At 41.5% G+C, this 25,670-nt stretch overlaps 1 protein-coding gene across 1 annotated transcript in view; it reads left to right on the top strand.

Moving 5' to 3' along the window:
- The window catches only part of AR (androgen receptor), an 835,795-nt gene that overhangs the window by 708,387 nt on the left and 101,738 nt on the right, over window positions 1-25,670 (top strand). Inside the window, exon 4 of the mRNA XM_044306429.1 lies at window positions 12,719-13,006. Within this exon, the coding sequence (XP_044162364.1) occupies window positions 12,719-13,006 (288 nt within the window). The remainder of the gene's footprint in view (window positions 1-12,718; window positions 13,007-25,670) is intronic.

Genomic DNA, 25,670 nt, shown 5'->3' with positions numbered 1-25,670 from the left:
AAGGGGCTGACAGCGACTGAGACCCCTGCGCAGAGAATGGGACCGCTGCACAGTCCTGGGACCGAGTATGACAGGAAGGAGAGATCTCTCCTCTCTCTCTAAGACGCCTGTCAATACGAACGGCCTGAGACATAGCAGAGTCCAAAGAAATAGGCCTTTCATGAAAGGCGAATGCATCTTTCAATCCCTCTGAAAGACCATGGCAAAATTGACTTCGGAGTGCAGCATCATTCCAACCAGTATCAGCTGCCCATCTCCGAAATTCTGAGCAGTATATTTCTGCGGATTGTTTACCCTGGCATAGGAGACGTAATCTAGACTCCGCCAGAGCAATACGATCCGGATCATCATATATCTGACCCAGGGCTAAAAAGAATTCATCCACTGAACGGAGGGGCCGTGCCCCCTCCGGCAGCGAAAAGGCCCAGGACTGAGCGTTACCCCTGAGCAGCAATATAATGATCCCCACCCTCCGTTCCTCATCACCAGAAGAATGGGGAAGAAGGCGAAAATGGAGTTTGCAAGCCTCTCTAAAACGCACAAAATTCTCACTACCCCCGGAGAACGTATCCGGGAGCGAGATCTTAGGCTCAGAGCAAACTCCATGAACGCCAGCTGAACCGATCACTTGAAGCTGAGAAAAAGTCCTGCGGAGATCAGCTACCTCCAATGAAAGACCCTGAAGGCGTTCAGCCAAAAGTGAAACCGGATCCATGCTTGAGACGGTTATGGCGGCTTATAATGTCATGGACGGTGTACAGGAAATAAGGCAAAGCAACATGTATAAATGACTCGCAGGATCCAAAAACTAAGGAACCAAGGGAGACCCCTGCAGAAGACCTGGCACTTTCCCTGGCTGCTCAGCCTATGCAAAGATCCGAATGGTGGAGGTTTGCATATCCACGAACCTTGACTATAAAGCCCTGAGCACCCTACAATAGTGAGGGGACACGACCACCGGCTCCCTACACAAGATACGGAGGGAGTCAGGGTCACCTGGGATCCAGCAAACAGATATTAACAGATAAAGGTACACTTAGCTTTGAAGCAAACAGGAGGACAGATCGGCATGCACACACACTCCAGGAAGTAATATAAGCCGCTCAGAAAAGCCTTCTGGAGAAGAATTTAAAGGGAAGCAATTAACACATGACAGCTGAGAGAGGCTGACGAGAGGAGGAGCTGAATACCACAACACAGAAATTCAAGGAGGAGGTTCTGAAAGGCCTCTGTCAGAGCTTCTCAGCTGTCTGGTTGTGACAGCCATTCCTCAAAGGCCAACTTTATAGCCAGCAACTCTCTATCTCCAACATCATAATTCCTCTCGGCGACCGAGAGCTTCTTGGAGAAAAAAGCACACGGGACCCATTTGCCAGGAGATGAACCCTGCGACAGTACCGCTCCAACCCCCACTTCAGATGCATCAAGCTCCACGATAAATGGCTGAGACACATCGGGCTGCACCAGAATGGGAGCAGACGCAAAACGCTCCTTAATAGCCGAAAAGGCCTGCAATGCCTCATCCGACCAGACAGAGACGTCAGCGCCCTTGGTCATATCCGTGAGAGGTTTTACAATGGTGGAATAGTTTGAAATACATTTCCTATAATAATTAGTAAACCCCAAAAACCGCATCAAAGCTTTCTGATTCTCTGGTCGGTCCCATTCCAGACCCGCCCGGACCTTTTCGGGGTCCATACGAAATCCGAGTCAGAAAGCAGATATCCCAAGAACGGAAGCTCCTGCACCGAAAAGAAACATTTCTCCAATTTAGCATATAATTTATTCTCCCGAAGGATCGTCAAAACCTGTCTCACATGATCCTGATGGGTCTTCAGATCAGGAGAATAAATTAAAATGTCCTCCAAATAAACCACCACGAACCACCCCACCAGGTGATGAAAATTGTCATTGACGAATCGCTGAAATGCTGCTGGCGCATTCGTCAACCCAAAAGGCATAACCAGATTCTCAAAATGACCCTTGTGCATATTGAAGGCCGTTTTCCACTCATCCCCCTCCTTGATCCTGATCAGGTTGTAGGCCCCCCTCAAATCCAACTTGGAGAACACCTTGGCTCCCACAATCTGATCAAAATGGTCAGGAATCAAAGGCAGGGGATATGGATCCCGGACCGTAATACGGTTCAATTCCCAGAAATCCAAACACTGTCTCAGCGATCCTTCCTTTTTCTTTACAAAGAACAAGCCTACTGCTACCGGAGACTTAGATGGCCTAATATGACCTTTTGCCAAACTCTTGGCAATATACTTTCGCATGACCTCTCTTTTGGGTTGAGAAAGGTTGTAAAGCCGAGATTTGGGCAATTTAGCCCCAGAGATTAACTGGACAATCATAGTCTCCTGAGCCCCACCCTCCGAAAAGACATCCGCAAAATCTGAGAGATACTGAGGTAAAATCGTAGTGGACACCCCAGAGATAGATGTACCAAGACAATTATCCGAACATAACTCACTCCAACCAATGATTTGTCTTGCTTGCCAATCTATAATTGGGTTATGTTTAATCAACCATGGCAACCCCAAAACAATAGGAGCTGGCAAATCCTTCATGACAAAACAAGAAATAATTTCAACATGTACATCACCCACCCTTAAGTGAATACCATGAACAATGTGAGTAAGACTCCTTTGAGAAAGAGGGGAAGAATCAATTGTAAAAACTCGAATCTCATTCTCTAAAGTGCAAGTACTTAGTCCTAGACTTTGAAGAAAAAGAGAGTCAATTAGGTTTACCCCAGCACCACAATCAAGGAATACTTCAACAACAAAAAATTCTTGACTCTAGCGCCACCACAGCTGGAAGGAGAAAACGGGAACTGCAGGGAGCTTGCATACCTGCCTGCTCCACCACACCATTCATGCTACCAAGTGACAGGGAAGTTTTTTTTTTTCTTTCTTTTTCTCTTCCACCTGCGTTTTAACATAAGGAAAAGCAAAAATAAAATGACCACTCTTTCCACAATAGTAACACAGTTTGTGCAATTTCCTAAAGTCTCTACTATTAGAATGGCAAGAAACCTGACCCAGCTGAATGGGTTCCTCCACTATCCCAGAGATACCTGTAACATCACCCGGGGTGGTAGTAGAGACGAAACCACTCGCAGAAGGGATCCCTTGCGCGGAGGGAGCCCTACACCTTTCTCTGATACGTCTATCTAACCGTACTGCTAAAGACATGGCATTCTCCAAAGAGTCTGGGTATTCATGAAAAGCAAGGGCATCCTTCAATCTCTCAGATAACCCTTGACAAAACTGACTACATAACGCAGGATCATTCCACTCTGATTCCGTAGCCCATCTCCTAAACTCAACACAGTAAGCCTCTGCAGTATGTTCTCCCTGAAATAAATTACGTAACCTCGATTCTTCCATCGAGACCCGATCTGGGTCATTGTAGATTAATCCCAGAGCCTTAAAAAATTCCTCCACCGACCAAAGGGCCCGAGAACCGGGTGGCAGAGAAAAGGCCCAGGATTGCGCGTCCCCTTTAAGCAGAGAAATGATTATTCCTATCCTCTGGCTCTCATCACCTGACGACGATGGACTCAGCCAAAAATACAATTTGCAGGATTCTCTAAAATGGATAAAGTCATCCGTACCCCCTGAAAATCGATCAGGAGGAGCCGCTTTAGGCTCCACACAAATTTGACCTGCACCTGATGCCAGAGCATTCTGACACCGTGTGACTGAACCACGTAGCTCCGCAACCTCTAGGGATAGCCTCTGCATGCGGTCAACTAACGCTTCAATTGACGCCATCACAAGACCTCTGAGTAATGACAGTCAAAGTTTGGCAGGTTATAATGTCACGGCGGACAAGCACTCAGACACACAGAAAAACCAACAACCAGGCTCTGAGCGAGAAGCAGGGGAAGGGTCACCTCCTAGCTAATCCCTGACCTCTCTCCCTGCACTGCTCAGCCCACAGGCAGACCTTAGAGGTAGGAATGCTGTGTCCTCGTGCCTAGGCTAATACACCCTAACTTCCCTGAGATGGTGAAAAGGGGAAATAGGAGCAGCCTGCTCGCACAGAACCTGGATGGGAGAGAAGATATCAACATAACTAAAACAGCAAACAACAAGAACAGAAACCACACTTATCTTAACAGAGCTGGGACAAAAAACCTTCCTTGCTTGCTTGCTTGCTTCCTAGGCCAGACTGATTACTATAACCCGCTCAGAGCACTGGAAATGAGAGCCATATAAACTAATGACCCCACCCAGTGCACCTGATGGGAGGGGGATCCAGCACGACTCCAAAACAAACACTAAAGACGTGCTTCTATTCTGGCCGACCTCCGCACATAGTCAGAGTCGGGCATGACAGTAAAGTAGAACTGGCTTAGTTGCCTATAGCAACCAGTTAGATTCCACCTTCATTGTTGGCAGCTTCTTTGGAAAATGAAAGGTGGAATCTGATTGGTTGTTATGGGCAACTAAGCCAGTTCTACTTTACACCAGTTTAATAAATGATTATTATAAGGAGAATGCAAGAGGTGACCGGCCCTCTTTAACTTGAGGCACATCGCTGACGTAAATAGGGAAAGTCATTTTAACTGAGTAAGACTTCATATAAATGACAGTGGGTTTATTATGTAACTAATAGTTTGTAGGGTAAAAATGAACATTCCATATGTTTTTATTTCACTAGACACCGATGCTGTTGAGATGTCCATGACATTCAATGGCACCAGTAGACAATTCTTTGTTTCTTAATCTTAATCTTTCTTAATCTTATGTAACAATTCTTAAGCGCACTCCTCTATCAGAAGTTCTCAAGCTTCATCGAAGTGAATGATATATTAGAAGGATTATCGTGCTTCCAGTCAGTACACTTGCAAGTGAAACTGTATTTGAGAGTAAGAAACATTAATATTTATGTAGCTTCGATAACACCAGAGCTTCTGTTTTGGATGGTGTGTGCTCAGTAAACTGACTCCACAAACTGTTCCTGATGAATGGACACATCCTTTTAAAGGAATATTTTCTCATGTTATGATGAATAGCTTCCTAGTTATGTCCATTTTCTCATGCACAATTCTTTTAGAGCACGTTTTCTCACCCTTTAGTCAAAGAAATTTAAACAAAGTCTCAGCAAAGCTATGGTGCATCGTAGGTGTACTCTGCTGGTAGCAACGCTGTCACTTTGCTACTAGGGTTAACTCATGCATAATCACAAATAATGAAATGCAATAGATATGAAAAGCAACACAAAAAACAGGTAATGTGGATGTTCAGTCACATCTGAAACCCCTCCCATGTGCAGGGACCAACAGCCGCATGATCTTAAAGGGGTTGTCCAGTATTAAAATACTGATGGCCTATCCTCAGGGTAGGCTATTAATATCAGATCAGAAGGGGTCTAAGGGCCCTGCACCCCCGCCAATAAGCTGTTACCCTTGCAGCTCTGGCGCTGGACATCGACGCCAGAACTACACAACTCCATCCATTGCGTAGTTGACGGAGCTGGTAACTGCAGTGCTCCTCCCATCCCAATACACAATGGACAGAGATGTGTACTTTTCTAAATATCTGACAATTACACAGAAGGCATATAGAGCAACACCTGGAATAACTAAATGACAAGGGGGATGGTATAAAAAAAACTCACCTTGGGGCTTTGTGCTCAGTGCACAGCCACCCAACGTATCAGAAATAAGGGTACTGAAATATGCTGTGTCACTCTCTCACCAGACAAAATCTGATTGAAGAGTATCAATATAAATGAAGAAAAGAGACTTCTCATGGGCGCTGCTTGCCGAAGAAACTTTCAACTGTGTAGGTATTGTGATGCTTGAGGAAGGGACTAGTCCAGCCCTGAAATGCGTTGTCATTTTGCACAAATAAACACATATACCAAGACTACGCATTTCAAAGCTTCTTCAGCAAGCAGCACTCACAAAAAGTCTCCTTTTTCTTAATTTCCATTGAGAGATGTATAATTGACAGATATGTGTGTAGTACCGACTTCTAATGCTAGACCTACAAGGTTATAGCTGATAGGTGGGGATGTTTGATGTCTGACCACGCCATTCTGATATTGATGCCTATACTGAAGATGAAGCATGGATTTTAAAATCCTGGACAACCCCTTTAAAGGTAATACTTTTGTTTTACTAGCAAAATCATGCACACAATCTATTACTGCCCTTAATACCCCAATACAGATCTCAATTAGTACACCAAGACAATTATTTATTACTTAAGTAATGCCATCATTTAATGTCCAATTAATGCTGCAAGTGCTCATTACAATTAGTGTGGCTACAGTCACACACTGCATACACTACAGGCACACACCATGCTCATCTACACACAGTCAGAGCACAATACATACTCTACACAGCTGTAGATGCTCCAGGCAGAAAGGGGGAGATTTATCATCTCCCTTGTGCCAGAAAAGTGGCTTTAAAAAGTTGCAAGCTGTGTGTTATTTTTACACCACCCACACAACACTTCCAAAATGAAGCATGGCAAGGGTAGGAAAGATGCGTAGCCAAAAACAGAGACAAATTCATCTTCCTTCATGCCAGTGTTCTGGTGCATATGAAGCCAGAAATCTATGGCAGCTATGAGCTGTCGTAGAGTTCTGTTTAGGCACATGGAGTGCCGGAGGATGCACCTAATTTATGAAGAGGCCTGCACCTTGTTATAAATTTGCATCCTTCAGCAGTGCAAAGAATATCAAGACCAGCACAGAAAGCTCTTGTTTTGATAAATCTCCCTCAAAGTGTGCATAATTGACGGTCTCCAGACACTACCGGGCCCAGCAGTCTCCGGGGCTCAAAAACCCTTGTGCGGCATAAGAAGACACTAGTATTATAGAAAGTGCATGCTGGTGAACATATACCTCTGGCTGGAGGGAAGGGGTTAGATCAAGAATTTGGCAGGGCGGGAGGGGTTGCCATTTTTATTTTTGCCTCAAGCAGCACAAAGGCTATGGGTTTCCCTGTCCACAAAGCACTTAGAGAAGAGGAGCCTAAACCAGGGCCGAGTAGCCTTTAGCTTCGCCCCTGTATACAATCTACTATACGATCTATATAATCTATATATACACTCTACACATGGAGACTCATTCATATATTACAACCAAGACAAATTAATTTAGTATGGTCTATAGAAAGTATGGCAAAGGGAAATATAATGCTCACTGAATCACAAAGTCGATAGCAGTATGGTGAAGGCAGGGGAAAATTCTAAAGAATGAGCTGCACATTTGCTATGAGGAGGTATGGTGTTGGTGGTGGTGGTGGGGGGGGGGGGTGCAGGCATCTTGATTCTTGACTGAATCGGTGACAGTGTATCTTTGAACTGGTGCTTTTGGAACAGCTGACTTGCAGCTTCCTCCCCTGTCTATACAGAAAAGAGGAAGCAGTACAGACTGATTAGTGCTCTTCATCGGCACATTCTCAGTCTTCCCTGCAGAGTAGTACTGTCGTCCTGCTCGGCCAGGTAAACCAGCCAGTTTAGTCCATATAGACATACAGGCATACCTCCTTGATGTGCTCCCCTACATCAAACAACTTTCCTGTTCCTGTAGTTCCTGACTAGGCCCCTCTCCCTGCACTAAGAGAAAGGTGCTCATTGGTTGAAGCACACATCTGTCACAATTTGCAAGCTATTTTCTTTAATTTGGTGATCTCTTCCCTGTATAAATGGCTGCCTGGACATAGAGCAACGGCAAGAAACAAGTTTTTTTTAATTACATTTCACCCCCTTATATTTGAAGTTGAATGTGCCCCTTAAATTTGAAGTGAAATTTTGCCCTAGGAAAGTTCCTACTTTTGCCACTCCCTCATCCTAGCCTTACATTAAACTTTTCAAAATGCATCAAATAGGCCCTGGCTCTGCAGAATATAGGAAAATAGTTTGAGTAAAATTAAATCAAAGTAAAATAGGCTTGTGTTAGGTGCTACTAACCCAGATTACTGGACGAAACTGTGGAGCAGGTGCTACTAACCCAGATTAGAGGGACACCCACCCTCTGTAGAGTGAATATAAAACTAGAATAATGGGCGAGCACACTTCACTTGGATCATAAAGTGCTAAAAATGTAATGTAAATGTAAATTAAATTAATAAAAATCGAGTCAATCAATAATTAAAATGCAATAAAACAATAGAACAATGAACACACTTTGAATAGTCCACAAGTTGTACAATTGTAAAGCTGGTTGTGTCACAGTATGCTGTAGTCTGGTTAAATGTGTTTGTACCAGAATACTGTATAATCATTAGTGTTTTGTAATACTGGAGATCCGTTTGAACATTGAAATGACTTGGGTCCTCCTATCCAGGAGACCTCTAGTTATAATTCTGTTTCACAGATATTTCACAATTCTTGTAGGCTGGAATTGGGACATCAGTATAGATAGATGGTATAAATGTCCTGATTCAGTCTTGAATCGACTACATATACTGGAATATTTCTATATGTTTCCCAAACGTTAGGTGCCGATCATATGCATCAGATTGCTGAATAATATTGAACAGTCCCATAATCGCTATAAATGTTGAGCTTGTATGAAAAAAGCTTCTTACCTCCCTCGTTGTGGACGGTATAATTCAAGCGTGAGTCGGGCAGCATGGGACACTGCCGGCGTCTTACTTCGTTCAGCTGCAGCTGACTTACCCGAGATCTCGCTGGATTTGTAAACGGGATTCTCGTCCGTCGCAATGAAAAAGACACCGTATATCTTCGGTGTAATTGCGATTATTGTAAATCCTTAAATCCAATTTTACAGCATGGTCATGCTTGTATTCGTGGAGGTGCTTCACTTACAGGTGTGCGATCCGTCCCATATGCGTTTCGGGAACTCTCCTTCCCTTCATCAGTGGTGTCGCATCACCTGTTGACCTTCACCTTTTATATCCTGGATAGCACCAAAGTATGGATAACTGGATTTCTTTCTTTAAGATAGATTCATGCGTTTTTTTGCATGCGTTATTTATGCGTCTTTTTTATGCTCATGCGTTTTTTGCACCATATGTTCATTCCATCAATACAAACATCCTCTATGTACAGAATTTATAATTCAGATTGTGTTTGGAAGTTATTTCATTTTAAAGTTGTATATGAATACATGGTGTTTTCATTTTGGTTCATACTACTGTGTTCTTAAATAAATCTTTACATTACATTATAAACACATATTTTAATTTAAAATGTTAAAATTAGACTCTAGATAAAATAAAATAAAATCAAACGGCTGATAATTATGACTTGTATGATATATAGAAAATAGTGAATACATATTGGATGTTTTAATTCATACCTCTCTGTGAGGATTTGGAGTAGGAAAGATTGGACATAGATATTGCCTTGATGCAAAGTAGATTAACTCTTTAATGCAGGGATCTGTGTAGATAGTGTGTGGCTGGGGGCCCCTGTCCAAATCCGCGACGCAGTGTCGATAAACGGCCAGACTGTGGCGCGTGAGTCGGTTCAGGGGCACCCAGCCTACAGAAATCCAAACAGCTCCAGTTCCGCATTTAGACCCGCTGGTATCATCGATCCGAATTCATATATGCGTCTTGACTCTAATTTGGACATCTGTTTGATGTAATTACCTCCTCGCCAGTGTCTATCTACCTTTTTCCAGTGCCATGAAGATCAGTTGGGAAGGATCTTTGTTATGTACGTCCCTGAAGTGTTTAGATAGACAATGTTTGTCATACCCCTTCCTTATGTTGGCTATGTGTTCTGCCAATCTAGTTTTCATGGGGCGCTTCGTTCTTCCTACATACTGTCTCTTACATGGACACTGGATCAGGTAGATGACCCCGCTGGTATTACAGGTAAGGCATTCTTTAATCTCCCATCTATACATATTTTGAGTAGAGGAGATTGTTGTTATTTTCTTCGGTGTAGGGTTGATCTTACAGGCCATGCATTTACTTCACTTGAAGAAGCCAGTAAGCTTCATCCAAGTGTCCATAATGGTATTTTCTTTCTTTGTTGATTTAGTTGATTTAATAGCTGGAGCTATCTTTAAACCTAAGTTAGGTGCTCTAGTGAAGGTCAAAGATGGTATAGTTGGTAAAAGATGACCTATCACCCTATCACCCAGGATATGATGCCAATGTGTTTTTATAATTTTGTGCATTTTCCTGTAATCATTATTAAAGGGGAGAACAATTCTGGTATTTATCATTGTATTGTCTGGTTCAAACCCCATCTGTAGCTCTTTATTGGTGAAGAATGTTCGTCTATCTAAATTTCTCGTCTTCTCCAATGCTACATCCAATATTTTCTCAGGATATTGTTTGTCCAAAAATTGGCTTTTCATTTTTACAGCTTCTAACTCAAAATCTTCATCTTGTATACAGTTTCTTCTGATTCTGCGAAACTGGCCGAACGGAACATTGATCAGCCAATTTGGCAGATGACAGCTAGAAAACTGTATGAAGCTGTTTTTCGATATAGACTTGGAGAATGTATTGCATATATATTTCTTACCCACCTGTCTTATCTTTATATCTAGGAATTCAGTTTCCTTTATGATATTCGAGGTAAACTTCAGGTTTAATCAGTTCTGATTAATATCACGCAAAAATTGTTCTAGTTCTTCTTTACTGCGTTTCCAAATAAAGATAATGTCATCTGTGAACCTTCGCCATAGGACCAGAGCCGCCCCCAGTTTGGTTTTGACGTAATTGGTTTCCCATTCTGCCAAAAATAAATTGGCCCTGGCTCTGCAGAATATAGGAAAATAGTTTGAGTAAAATTAAACCAAAGAAAAATAGGCTTGTGAAATTCAAATGATAGGGCGGTGGCTCACTCTGCACGAAACTGTGGAGCAGGTGCTACTAACCCAGATTAGAGGGACACCCACCCTCTGTAGAGTAAATATAAAACTAGAAAAATGGGCGAGCACACTTCACTTGGATCAAAAAGTGCTAAAAATGTAATTAAATCCCAATATAAGTAGATACATGTACATGAATAAAAATCGAGTCAATCAATAATTAAAATGCAATAAAACAATAGAACAATGAACACACTTTGAATAGTCCACAAGTTGTACAATTGTAAAGCTGGTTGTGTCACAGTATGCTGTAGTCTGGTTAAATGCGTTTGTACCAGAATACTGTATAATCATTAGTGTTTTGTAATACTGGAGATCCGTTTGAAAATTGAAATGACTTGGGTCCTCCTATCCAGGAGACCTCTAGTTATAATTCTGTTTCACAAATGTCCTGATTCAGTCTTGAATTGACTACATATACTGGAATATTTCTATATGTTTCCCAAAAGTTAGCTGCCGATCATATGCATCAGATTGCTGAATAATATTGAACAGTCCCGTAATCGCTATAAATGTTGAGCTAGTATGTGGACGGTATAATTCAAGCGTGAGTCGGGCAGCATGGGACACTGCCGGCGTCTTACTTCGTTCAGCTGCAGCTGACTTACCCGAGATCTCGCGGGATTTGTAAACAGGATTCTCTTCCGTCGCAATGAAAAAGACATAGTTTATCTTTGGTGTAATTGCGATTATTGTAAATCCTTAAATCCAATTTTACAGCATGGCCATGCTTGTATTCGTGTAGGTGCTTCACTTACAGGTGTGCGATCCGTCCCATCCGTCCCATAAGTGTGTTCATTGTTCTATTGTTTTATTGCATTTTAATTATTGATTGACTCGATTTTTATTAATGTACATGTATCTACTTATATTGGGATTTAATTACATTTTTAGCACTTTATGATCCAAGTGAAGTGTGCTCGCCCTTTGTTCTAGTTTTATAAAATAGGCTTGTGCTGTGCATTACCATGTGAATGGAGAAGTCATGCAGCAAACCATTTTCTGCAGTCATTCTGCCTGAATCAATGTTCAAATAAGCCGCTATGAATCCTGGACTCCCTTGATATTTGGTACACAAGTACCCCTTTTCAAATGTTGGGCAGAGAGTAAAACAGTGGCATGTGGGACAGCCCATAAAAAGAGAAATACTTCTGAAAAACCATTCTATCTGAACCAGTCTCAGCAGGTTGGTCAGAGCTAGTAGCTACGCAAACAAAGGGTCCTTTCTTAAATTGTAAGGACATAAAATACATTTTAGTGCTTACATTAATGAATAATGATAGCAGCTCCTTGTCGTAGTGTGTGGCATAATATATTTTATGCCAACCCTATGTATACCGTCATGTAAGAAAATTAGAAATTTATGGGGGATTTGATCTCTTAGATCAAATGCTCAAACTGTACATTGCCATGAACATGTCCAAAATAAGAAATTAATATACCTTATCCAAATAGACCTGCTTCAAACACCAGGAAAAGCTTTGCAAGAAAATCTTATTTTTGGAAGCAAGGCCGAGCTATGGGAGAGTTTTATCTCTTCAAGTGATGACCACAGGATAGTCCCAGGATAGCAATTGCATAGTGAAGTCCTAGCTACAGCAAAACACACCGTCCCCTACAAAAGGTGCCTTGTCATCACCAAAAATGGATGTGAAGACACAATATACCAGTGTGGCACATGACCATGTAAGTTCTGTGACCAAGTATTAGCCTATACAAGCCCGTGTTCCTCATGAATAATTTTAGGTGCATCAGATTTTGCATACTACTGTCATAATATAGTATTTGCTGTCTTATCATTAATTCTACCTCAGTGTATAAAGAAAATATTGTTTAAAGGTAGGTTATAATTATAAATAAAAAAAATCTTCTTCTTTGTGATTTGCAGCACGTAAGCTGAAGAAATTAGGGAACCTCAAAGCTCAGGAGGAGTTGGAGGGATCCTCTGGACAAGGAGAAGGCAGAGAAATGACACCTAGCATGTCCCTTACACAGCTTGAAGGGTATAGCTGTCAACCCATCTTCCTCAATGTGCTGGAGGCCATAGAGCCTGTTGTGGTGTGTGCCGGACATGACAACAATCAGCCGGACAGCTTTGCTGTGCTCCTTAGCAGCCTGAATGAACTGGGTGAAAGGCAACTAGTACATGTGGTGAAGTGGGCAAAGGCGTTGCCAGGTAAGCATTTGTTTCTTTATGTGATGTGAAATTCAGCTGAACCAATGTCCTTTGAAGCCTTAACACAGAATTACAAAATATGCACCTTATTTTTGTTTGTGTCCTGTAGCAGTGGAGCTGCTAGAGTAGTATATTGAAATTATAAAATGGTGTATCACCCAGAGAAAGCTGAATGATGGCAAGAAGGTCTGGGTAAATAGGGTTTCCCTCTCTGTGCATCATCTAGACTGATAATGAGGTGTAATAAGCAGCTAGTAAAGGAGCTCAGTGAAATTTGGGCTGAACTATTTCGGCAGGGCTCCCAGTCTGGGGAAGAAGCAGGCTGCACCAAAGCCTGTGGGAGCCAGGACCCTCCGATCACATGTGTTGTATGCACTGTAATTTGTATTATTGAGTAGACCCAAGTCTTGCTAGTGAGGGAAACTACTATGTAGTTAGTGGCCAGGCGACATAGGATTTTGTTTTCTGCCATGTTTGAAAGTACACTGACTGCTGTGAAAACAATAATCAAACTGGTTGCAGCCAGTTTGCACCCAAATCTTGGTGTTGTAGTGGTTTCTTGAAGTGTTCCAACTCTCTAAGCTGAGAAGACAGTGATCCCAGAGAGCTGAGTGACCCCAAGTTGTTACAGTGCATTTAACCACTTCCAGACTAGGCCGTTTAAAGTTACTTTGAATGGTTTATAGAATAGAAACTATCCATAAAAGACGCTACTTTAGAAAATACACCCCCTAAATTGTTCAAAACTAATTTTAGAAACTTTGCTAGCTTTTTGTGTGTACCACAGTAATCAAAGAAAAATGGAGATGAAATTTTAAAGTTAATAATTTTAATTTTTTTGCAGATTTAACATTTTTATCCATTTTTCCCTGTAACACGGCAAGGCTTAACAGCAAAAAAATAATAATTTATATTTATAACTCTGATTCTGCAGTTTACAGACAAAACCCATATGTGGTCTTAAATTGCTGTATGGAAACAGCAAGGCTCAGAAAGGAAGGAGCGTCATTTGGGTTTTGGAGGGCAGATTTCTATGGAATGGTTATAGGGTGTTATACGGGTGTATCACATATGAAGAGACCCTGAGGTACCCAAAAAGTGGAAACTCCCCAAAAGTGACTTCATTTTGAAACTTAAGTTCACAGGGAATTTTTTAAGGGATATAGCGAGCACTTTGACCCAACAGGCATTTCATAGAATTTAGAAACACTTGGCTGTGAAAAAGAAAAATTCAATTTTTTACAATAAAATGGTCCTTTAATTTTTCATTTTCACCCGGGGTACCAGGAGAAAACCACCCCATAATTTGTTACACATTTTCTGCTACATATTACTTTAGCCTGAGATGGTTCATTTTTACATATGGTAATAGGAAAAAATGCACCCCAAAGTTGTTACATAATCTTTTACATCTATGAAAATGCCCCCTTTATGGTCATAAACTGATTTTTGGGCACACTGCAAGGTTTAGAAGAGAAACAGCACCTTGTGCATTTGAGTCCTAGTCTGGAGATTTATACTAATAATAATATTAAAATGTATTTATTTAGCACCAACATATTCTGAAGCGCTTTACAATCAGGGGGTTCAAGTACTAACAGAGTCATAAAAAACATAGCAGCAAACAAGTCAGCAATTAAAACAAGGGGAATGAGGGCGCTGCTCGCAAGATCTTACAGTCTATGAGGAGATAGGGAAATAGATACATGGCTGCATGAGCCAGTCACCAGCAGATATATGTAGTGCATGGGGTGTGATGGATACTGATGAATCAGGTTCAGAAGAATAATTCTAAAGGAAGGTCGCTGGTGATAAGTGAAGGAGAGTTAGATCAGGGGATGTGTTAGGCTAACCTAAAAATATGTGCGCCTAAAACTGTGGATGTTATGAATTAACCTAATTTTTGGGGTAGGGCATTCCAGAGAAGTGCAGCTTGATAGAAGTCTTGGGTGGGAATAAGAAGTTTGGATTATAGTGGATGTTAGTTGTAACTTATTATCACAGGTAGGATGTTAGACAGAAATGAGGGAAGAGAAGTAGGGGGTGCATGTGGGTTAGAATGAGGACTTTAATCGAATACTGTACTGTATGGGTAACCAGTGCAATGACTAGCACAAGGCAGAGGCATCAGAGTAGTGTTTAGATAGATACACTGGATATAAAAATTCTACACACCCTTATTAAAATGTCAGGTTTCTGTGCTATGAAAAAATGTGACAAAGATAAATCATTTCAGAACTTTTTCCACCTTTAATGTGAACTATAAACTGTACCACTCAATTAAAAAACTAACTGAAATCTTTTAGGTGGAGGGAAGAAAACAAAAAATAATGTGGTTGCATAAGTGTGCAACCACATTAACTGGGGATGTAGCTGTGATCAGAATTAAGCAATCACATTCAAAATCATGTTAAATAGGAGTCAGCATACTCCTTCCATCAGTTAAAGTGCCTCTGATTAACCCCAAATAAAGTTCAGCTGCTCTATTTGGTCTTTCCTGAAATTTTCTTGCTCACATCCCACAGCAAAAGCCATGGTCCACAGAGAGCTTCCAAAGCATCAGAGAGATCTCATTGTTAAAAGGGATCAGTTAGGACAAGGGTACAAAAGAATTTCCAAGCCATTAGATAAACCATGGAACACAGTGAAGACAGTCATCATCAAGTGGAGAAAATATGTCACGACAGTGACATTACCAAGAACTGGACGTCCCTCCAAAATTGATGAAAAGACGAGAAGAAAACTGGTCTGGGAGGCTACCAAGAGGCCTACAGCAACATTAAAGGGAACCTGTCACCGGGATTTTGTGCAAAGAGCTGAGGACATGGGCTGCTAGATCGCCGCTAGCACATCTGCAATATCCAGCACCCATAGCTCTGTGTGCTTCTATTGTGTAAATAAACCGATTTGATACATATGCAAATTAACCTGAGATGAGTCCTGTCCCTGACTCATCTCACATAGAGGACTCATCTCAGGTTAATTTGTATATGTATCAAATCGGTTTATTTACACAATAAAAGCACACAGAGCTATGGGGACTGGGTATTGCGGATGTGCTACCGGCCATCTAGCAACCCATGTCCTCGGCTCTATACACAAAATCCTGGTGACTGGTTCCCTTTAAAGAATCTGCAGGAATATCTGGCAAGTACGGACTGTGTGGTACATGTGGCAACAGTCTCCCGTAGTCTTCATATGTCTGGGCTATGGGGTAGAGTGGCAAGATGAAAGCCTTTTCTTTCCAAGAAAAACATCCAAGCCAGGCTACATTTTGCAAAAACACATCTGAAGTCTCCCAAAAGCATGTGGGAAAAGGTGTTATGGTCTGATGAAACCAAGGTTGAACTTTCTGGCCATAATTCCAAAAGATACGTTTGGCGCAAAAACAACACTGCACATCACCAAAAGAACACCATACCCACAGTGAAGCATGGTGGTGGCAGCATCATGCTTTGGGGCTGTTTTTCTCCAGCTGGAATTGGGGCCTTAGTTAAGCTAGAGGGAATTATGAACAGTTCCAAATACCAGTCAATATTGGCACAAAACCTTCAGGCTTCTGCTAGAAAGCTGAACATGAAGAGGAACTTCACCTTTCAGCATGACAATGACCCAAAGCATACATCCAAATCAACAAAAGAATGGCTTCACCAGAAGAAGATTGAAGTTTTGCAATGGCCCAACCAGAGCCCAGACCTGAATCCGATTGAAAATCTGTGGGGTGATCTGAAGAGGGCTGTGCACAGGAGATGCCCTCGCAATCTGACAGCTTTGGAGTGTTTTTGCAAAGAAGAGTGGGCAAATCTTGCCAAGTCAAAATGTGCCATGATGATAGACTCATACCCAAAAAGACTAAGTGCTCTAATAAAATCAAAAGGTGCTTCAACAAAGTATTAGTTTAAGGGTGTGCACACTTATGGAACCATATTATTTTATTTTTATATTTTTTCTTCCCTCAACCTAATAGATTTCAGTTTCTTTTTCAATTGAATTGTACAGTTTATAGGTCACATTAAAGGTTTTACATCACAGAACCTGACATTTTAACAGGGGTGTGTAGACTTTTTATATCCACTGTATGTAGATGAGCCTGCTGCATTCATGATAGACTGGAGAGGGGAGAGTCTGGTGATACAGCTTTGGCTGACAACTGAGGCCCTCTGGTGAAGTAAAAAAAAGAAACCCTGAAGAAGTGACCTAATTTTAGAAACCAGACCTATCATAGAATTTTCCAAAGGATGTGGTGAGCATTTTGATCCCACAGGTGTTTTGCAAAAATTAATGCACAGCAGATGGTGCAAAGTGCAAATTGCATTTTTTCCACAGATATGCCATTTCAGTGCCAAATTAGTGTGAAAGTCAGCCGACTTATTATTATACTGTATTTCCTGGTTTTAGAAAAAACTTAATTAATTTTTTGCTTGGACATATGACAGGGCTCAGTAAAAGAGCACCATGTGCACTTGAGGCCTGATGGGGTAATTTATGCAGCTTGTAATGACAACCATAGAGGCTCTGGGGTGAAATAATAAATGGAACCCCTGAGAAGTGACCTAATTTTGGAAACTACACCCCTCAAGGTATTAAGAGATGGAGTAACTATTTTGGCACTGCAGATATTTTTCAGAAATTAATGCACAAAGGACCATGCAAAATGAATATTTTTCCACAGATATGGCATTTCAATGACCCACATGCTGTGCCTAGTTTGTTCTGAGATACACCACACCCTTTAATTTGTTATGCAGTATTCACATGTCAGTGTTTTGGTCAGTGATTTCCACCAGTGATGGTGAGCCAAAACCAGAATTAGAGCCTCCACATACATAAGGTATAAGGGAAAGATCTGCACCCGTTCTCCTTAAGTACCTAGTTTGGGCTGAAAATCACTGATGAGTACTGACTGTGATGCATTAGGCAGGTTCTACTGCATGCAGTAGTGCAGTAAATGAGGAAGTAAGCGGTTTGGTTATGCCGCGGGGCTATACATATTTTTTTTTTCTCTCTCAACGGAGCTGTGTGAGTGCTTTTTTTTTAAATCAGCTTTTTCTAAATTATACAAACAATAAGGACTTTTTCTTTACAGATAGTAATACAGCAGAGCATATAAATGACATACAGAGCCATTATTTTACCCCCCAAAAAAAGTAAATAAACCCTCCCAATCCCTCCCACCCCATAGCGAAGAGACGGTCCGCCATTTATAACAGCCGTATCACATTTCATCATATTGTCCATCTGACAGTCAGTAAAAACATATCTCTCCCTTGTACGTGTGCAGGGCCTCTCCATAACCATACCACTTAGTCAGGGCTCCTGAATGATTTATTAGTGTGGCAGGCGCAGCACTATGAAGTGCCTTTTGCACTTTGGCATTAGAAGAATTTTGATATCTCTGACTTTTAGTCTAACCAGACTTTCTATTACTCTGTAATTCCTCTAGCGTCGTTCTATGGAAACAGTAGGTTTAAAGAACACACCAAATGCTTGAAATAACTTCTTTATTAATGTCAACTTTTCTTCATATATATAACACTGCTGCCTCCGCAGCAGATAGTCCATGTACAAAACACGTGTTGAAAAGATATCACAAAATGGTGGTATCTGTATTCTCACTTTAAGTTATTAAAGCACTTTATGATCTCTCTGAGAGGTATATCTGAGGTCTAACTAATAGTTCACTTGCACTATGCAGTTAGCAGTGACTATTTGCAGATTGATTAAGTATGATCTGGTATGGTTGTAGCAATTTGGATTTCAATATGGAGTCTGAATGCTCGCAATTGTATCATTGCAAATGAATTTGTACTTTGCAATGGAATTTTGTGGAACTGTAAGTAAAACACATATAACTGGCTCAGTATACAGTTCTAATCACAATACTAACAATATGAACATTATAAAACTGGTTTAAATACCTATATTGGCCTCTTGTTTCCATAAAACTCAGCTCTCAGTGGAGTAAATGTCTCTTCAGCTCCCGTCTCTGGTGAATAATGGTTCTAGCAGCAGGAGGTGGGGGAATTCCCAGACAAGAATTCTGTGAGGCTGGCTGTAATTGGTGAAAACTCTTGCTGTGTGAGAAGATGGCTGTGATTGGTCTAGACTTCTGCCCAGCAACAACAGATTAACACTATGCTTTCTGTTGTTTTTTGCTGTGTCATTGAGCTTACCTTACACTATAAAATGAATCTCAAAGGCATATTATCTTTTTCTGCTTCTGTGAACACAAAATATAAAAGTTATATGAAATCCAAAACATGATGTCACATGCTGTCTGCTTTTGTCTCACATAAACATAGGTACTGTATTAAGGCTATTGGCAGGTCTAGCTGTACACACATATAAGGCTATACTAGCAACCTAGGATAGGTCTTTGCTGGCCAGCTACAATTAGTCTTGTCATATCCGACTCCTACACAAATATGGGTTTCCAGTCACTCAGCCCTGTCTTCCCCCATGCCAACATAGACAGACCCATGGGAGGAGTACTCGGAGGGTTTTTTCAGAGTGGTGTAGCCTGGGTGAAACACGGTATGGACAACAGCTCTCGTTACTTGTGCCAAACCCTACTGATTAAGTTAATTGTTGGCATTCCCACAACATGAGCGGGGAGGCCACCTTGTTCCAGTACCACTATAGGGGATCTACATTTTATAACGTGGGCCACTAATTTTGCTGACGCACTTCCTCCAGTAGTCTGTCCCCAGCCCCCCAGGTGTTGCATCTGTGAGGCGATAAAGTAAAGCCATGGATTGGGAAGAGACAGCCCCCCTCTGTAAGGTTCTCAGCTTTATCAGAGCAGATTTTTTGCACCAGATCAAGCTTCTAAACAGGCCTTGTATTTTAAAGAATATCCTCTGCAAGAGCCATACAGGGCAATTGTGCAGAACATACATGAGCTTCGGCATCAATATAATTTTAAGGAGATTACTCCTACCAGCTACGGTTAGTGGCAACTTACACCATGCATTAATTTTATCGGTCATACTTTTTAGCAGCGGTTCAATGTTATCTTTTACATAGTGGTTGATATCAGGAAGTATTACTTTACTGAAAGAGTAGTGGATGCACGGAATAGCCTTTCTGCAGAAGTGGTAGCTGCAAATACAGTGAAGGAGTTTAAGCATGCATGATGGGATAGGCAAAAAATTAAGGTCACATGTATGGTTTTTCTAAAACCAGGAAACACAGTATAATAATAAGTCGGCTGACTTTCACACTAATTTGGCACTGAAGGCCATCCTTCATATGAGATAGGGCCAGGGCTATTCATAGTATTCAGTATATTGGGCAGACTAGATGGGCCAAATGATTCTTATCTGCCGACACATTCTATGTTTCTATGAGATGGTAATACCTAGATTTTTAAAGCTCTTAATAACGTGCAGCCGGGTGGACAGAAGGGAGAAACCAGGGAGAAGGGCTGCTGTGCTTTTGCACAGGGAGAGGGAGAGAGCCCCCAGACAGCCCCGCTCCTGCCTTCTCAGGCATCCTGCTGTCCATGGTGCTGAACAGATCTGTGCTAAAGACATGGATCTGTTCAGACAAAGTGTAAGTAAAATACAGTGCAGTACACTATATAGTGTACTGTACTGTATTATACAGACATCAGACCCACTGGATCTCCAAGAACCAAGTGGGTCTGGGTAAAAAAAAAAAAAAAGTGATAAAAGTTAAGATAAAAAAAACACATTTCTCACTGAATAAAAAAAATTTAAAAAAAATACACTACACATATTAGGTATAGCCGCATCCTGTTACTTCCCCCGCATGGTGAACGCCATAAAAATAAAAAAATAAAAACTAGTAGGAAATTAAAATTTTGCCCACCTTACTTCACAAAAAAGGTAATAAAAGTGATAAAAAAAGTCGCATGTACGCCAAAATAGTTCCAATCAAACCGTCATCTCATCCTGCAAAAATCATACCCTACCCAAGATAATCGCCCAAAAACTGAAAAAACTATGGCTCTTAGACTATGGAAACACTAAAACGTGATTTTTTTTTTGTTTAAAAAAAGAAATCATTGTGTAAAACTTAAATAAATAAATAAAGTATATATATTAGGTATCGCCGCGTCTGTATAGACCGGCTCTATAAAAATATCACATGACCTAATCCCTCAGATGACCACCGTAAAAAAAAAAGGTGTAAAAAAAGCAATTTTTTGTCATCTTACGTCACAAACAGTCATATGCACCCCAAAATAGTGCCAATCAAATCGTCATCTCATCTGGCAAAAAAATGAGACCCTACTTAAGATAATCGCCCAAAAATTGAAAAAATTATGGCTCTTAGACTATGGAGACACTAAAACATTTTTTTGTTTTAAAAATAAAATCATTGTGTAAAACTTACATAAATAAAAAAAATTGTATACATATTAGGTATCGCCGCATCCGTGACAACCTGCTCTATAAAATTACCACATGATCTAACCTGTCAGATGAATGTTGTAAATAACAAAAAAAGCGTGCCAAAAAGCTATTTCTTGTTACCTTGCCGCACAAAAAGTGTAATATAGAGCAACCAAAAATCATATGTACCCTAAACTAGTACCAACAAAACTGCCACCCTATCCTGTAGTTTTTAAAATAGGGTCACTTTTTTGAAGTTTCTACTCTAGGGGTGCATCAGGGGGGCTTAAAATGGGACATGGTGTCAAAAAAAACAGTCCAGCAAAATCTGCCTTCCAAAAACCATATGGCATTCCTTTCCTTCTGCGCCCTGCCGTGTGCCCGTACAGCGGTTTACGACCACATATGGGGTGTTTCTGTAAACTACAGAATCAGGGCCATAAATATTGAGTTTTGTTTGGCTGTTAACCCTTGCTTTGTAACTGGAAAAAAAATATTAAAATGGAAAATCTGCCAAAAAAGTGAAATTTTGAAATTGTATCTCTAATTTCAATTAAATCTTGTGCAACACCTAAAGGGTTAACAAAGTTTGTAAAATCAGTTGTTAATACCTTGAGGGATGTAGTTTCTTAGATGAGGTCACTTTTTTGGAGTTTCTACTCTAGGGGTGCATCAGGGGGGCTTCAAATGGGACATGGTGTCAAAAAACCAGTCCAGCAAAATCTAAAAACCATACGGCGCACCTTTCCCTCTACGCCCTACTGTGTGCCCGTACAGCAGTTTACGGCCACACATGGGGTGTTTCTGTAAATGGCAGAGTCAGGACAATAAAGATACAGTCTTGTTTGGCTGTTAACCCTTGCTTTGTTAGTGGAAAAAATTTGTTAAAATGGAAAATTAGGCAAAAAAATGAAATTCTCAAATTCCATCCCATATTTGCCAATAACTCTTTTGCAACACCTCAAGGGTTAACAAAGTTTGTACAATCAGTTTTGAATACCTTGAGGGGTGTATTATATAGAATGGGGTCATTTTTGGGCGGTTTCTATTATGTAGTGGTCCCTAAAAATTGGGTTTTTGTCAATTTCTGAAAAATTTCAAGATTTGCTTCTAAACTTCTAAGCCTTGTAACATCCCCAAAAAATAAAATAATTCAAACATGAAGTAGACATATGGGGAATGTAAAGTCATCACAATTTTTGGGGGTATTACTATGTATTGCAGAAGTGGAGAAACTGAAACTTTGAAAATTGCCAATTTTTCAAAATTATTGGTAAATTAGGCATTTTATTATGCAAAAAAAAAAATTTTTTGGACTTCATTTTACCAGTGTCATGAAGTACAATATGTGACGAAAAAACAGTCTCAGAATGGCCTGGATAAGTCAAAGTGTTTTAAAGTTATCAGCACTTAAAGCGACACTGGTCAGATTTTCAAAAATTGGCCAAGTCCTTAAGGTGAAATAGGGCTGAGTCCTTAAGGGGTTAATGGGCGGCTCCTTCTTCCTGGCTGTGAGCTGTCTGATCACAGCGAAGAGCGTCACAGCCAGGGAGAAAAAAAGCTAACCTTCTCCCTGGCGGTGACGCTCTCCGCTGCGATTAAGAAACAGGGCCTTCTTCTCCTCCCTTTGATATAAATTTACATACCAGACGGGTAAAGTAAAAGGGGGGCACAGCGGGCAAATGCAGCGACGCACAGAGAAACTAGTAAACAATCTAACATCCCATCGCTATACCCTACACAACCCATATTTGATAATGTCTGGACCCATGAAAGACCCATCTTTAATAATTTGCACCATAGTGGGTCCTAGCATTGGTAATGTGGCCCACAGCATTTACCTTACACTGAAAAAAAAAGGTCCTCTTTAATAATTTGCCCCATAGTGGCCCCTAGCATTGATAATGTGGCCCACAGCATTTTCCTTTCACTGACAAAATAAATAAAAAAACATACCTCATCCATTTTTCTGTGTGGAGACACTTGCTCCTCACTGGATGCAGCAGGACCTGACATGATCATGTGATGTAATCACGCTGGGAGCGCAGGTCCTGCTGCATCGAATGAGGAGTCAGTGTCCAGGTGCATTGGATGAGTATTTTTTTTAATAATTTTAACTCCTAAATTGTCATTTCTACCCAATGTACCTATTTTTTATATGCCATTACACGGGGGTATTGCTGTTGAAACGGCCGTTAAAAACTGTCCCATTGATTTCACAGTCAAAAATAGGACATGTCCTGTGTTCTGACCGCCGCTATTCACTGGCCGTAAAAAAACACTGACTGCAACTGGTTTCAAAAATGGCCGTGTGATAGACACTACTTAAACTGCTGTCACACGTCGTGTAGCCTAAATAATATCACTCCCCTCCCTTCAGCCCTTCCAATATACAGTCCCATGTAAATAACATCAAACCCTTTCAATATACAGTCCCATGTAAATAAGATCCCTCCTTTCAGCCCTAACTTACAGTCCCATATAGATAACATCAGTCCCTCAACCAAGCAGAGAGGTGGTGTGAGAGAGGAGAACTACAACTCCCAGCATACCTCTGGCTTTTGCACTGATCTTGCCTCTACTCATGTGACAGAAGCCATCATAGGGTCTTTTCCACTAGTTCTTCTCTTCATAGCTTAGCTCTTCCCCCTTAGCTCTATCACTTTTTAAGTTTGTGGAAAACTTAAAAAGTGATATTATGTCATGAAAGTAGGGCATTTTCTGTGCTAGGAGTTAGTAATCCTCTGGGAGGCACGGGCAGGAGCAGCAATATGTGCCGCTGCCCGTACTCCCTGCTTATGCAGCTCCATTCATAAATTTCACAGTCCGTACGCCATACACTACTGAGCTGTCAGCAGTGTACAAAGAACTGAGTTTTAAGCGCACAGGTAATTGTGCGCTTTAGGGAGGTAAAAGTATATTAAAAATACTACATTTATTAATAATCAGAATCAGCTTTATTCGCCAAACACGACACAGTCGATCGTGCTCGGAATTGGGTTAGGCACAGGTACAAGCATAGTACTAGGGGGAGGGGGGGAAGGTTATGCAAGGGGCACATCGGGGCAAGGGATTATGGGCGGGAGATGGGGCGTGGTGAGTTCAGCAGTCTGACGGCCGTTAGGAAGAAAGTGTTCAGCCTCCTCGATGTCCTTGCAGGGATGGCCTGATACCTGCGGCTGGACTTTAGACGTCTGAACAGATGATGGCCCGGATTGGAGTGGTCATTGGATATTTTCATAGCCCTGGAGCGCAGTCTGTTGGAGAAGATACAGTCAAGGGGTGGTAGTGGCAGTCGAGTAGTTCTCTCCGCCGAGCTGATGACCTTTTGTAGTTTGCGATTGTCACTGGCTGATGAGCCGGCATACCACACCAAGAGACAAGCACAGTACCGACTCGATGGTACAGGAGTAGAAGGACTTCAGTAGGTCCTGTGCCATGCCGAACTTCCTCAGTTGTCAAAGGAAGTAGAGCCGCTGGTGAGCCTTCTTTATGATGGACGAGATGTTGGGATGCCAGGATAGGTCCTCAGAGATAGTCATTCCTAGGAGGCGGGCACTGGGTACCCTTGCGATTTCTGATCCGTCAATGTAGGTTGCGGGGGGAACAGCCCTTCTCTTCCTGAAGTCGATGACCAGATCGACCATCTTTGTGGTGTTTAGAACCAGATTGTGCATGCCACACCAGTTGCAGACCCTGTCGATTTCCTTACGGTAGGCCTGCTCATCACTGTCGCTAATCAGGCCCACGAGTGTGGTGTCATCTCCGAACTTGATGACTTTAACTGAGGCCTCCTCCAATCTGCACTCATTCGTGTACAGAGAGAACAGGAACGGCGATAGTACACAACCCTCGATTTGGAGGTCAGATTGCCTAATCTGACGACCTGGGACCTATTGGTGAGAAAGTCCATGTTCCAATGTAGTAGTGTTGGGTGGACATCAAGCGCCGTGAGTTTCCTCTGCAGGATACTGGGGGAGATAGTATTAAAAGCCAAGCTGAAGTCTAGAAGGAGGATTCTCGAGTATGTGTTGGGTTTGTCGAGGTGTTCAGTGACGTATTCTAGACACATGTTAATCTCATCGTCAGTGGATCTGTTTGCCCTGTAGGCGAATTGCAGAGGGTCCAGCCGGTACAGAGTGGCAGGCTTCAGGATGGAGAGGACCACCTAAAGTAGATTATAAAAAGTTTTAGCAGGTGTAATTACAGGTACTCCACTTGAATGGGATGGGAGTGTAACAACAACTGCTGCTTCCCATTCAAGTGAATAGAACAGATGATCTGTAATTACACTGCTCTCCAAT

This window comes from Bufo gargarizans, chromosome 9, assembly GCF_014858855.1.
Source record: "Bufo gargarizans isolate SCDJY-AF-19 chromosome 9, ASM1485885v1, whole genome shotgun sequence".
In the NCBI taxonomy this organism is placed as follows: Eukaryota; Metazoa; Chordata; class Amphibia; order Anura; family Bufonidae; genus Bufo; species Bufo gargarizans.
Note: the sequence above shows the minus strand (reverse complement) of the source record. Positions and strands in the feature narration are given on the sequence as shown.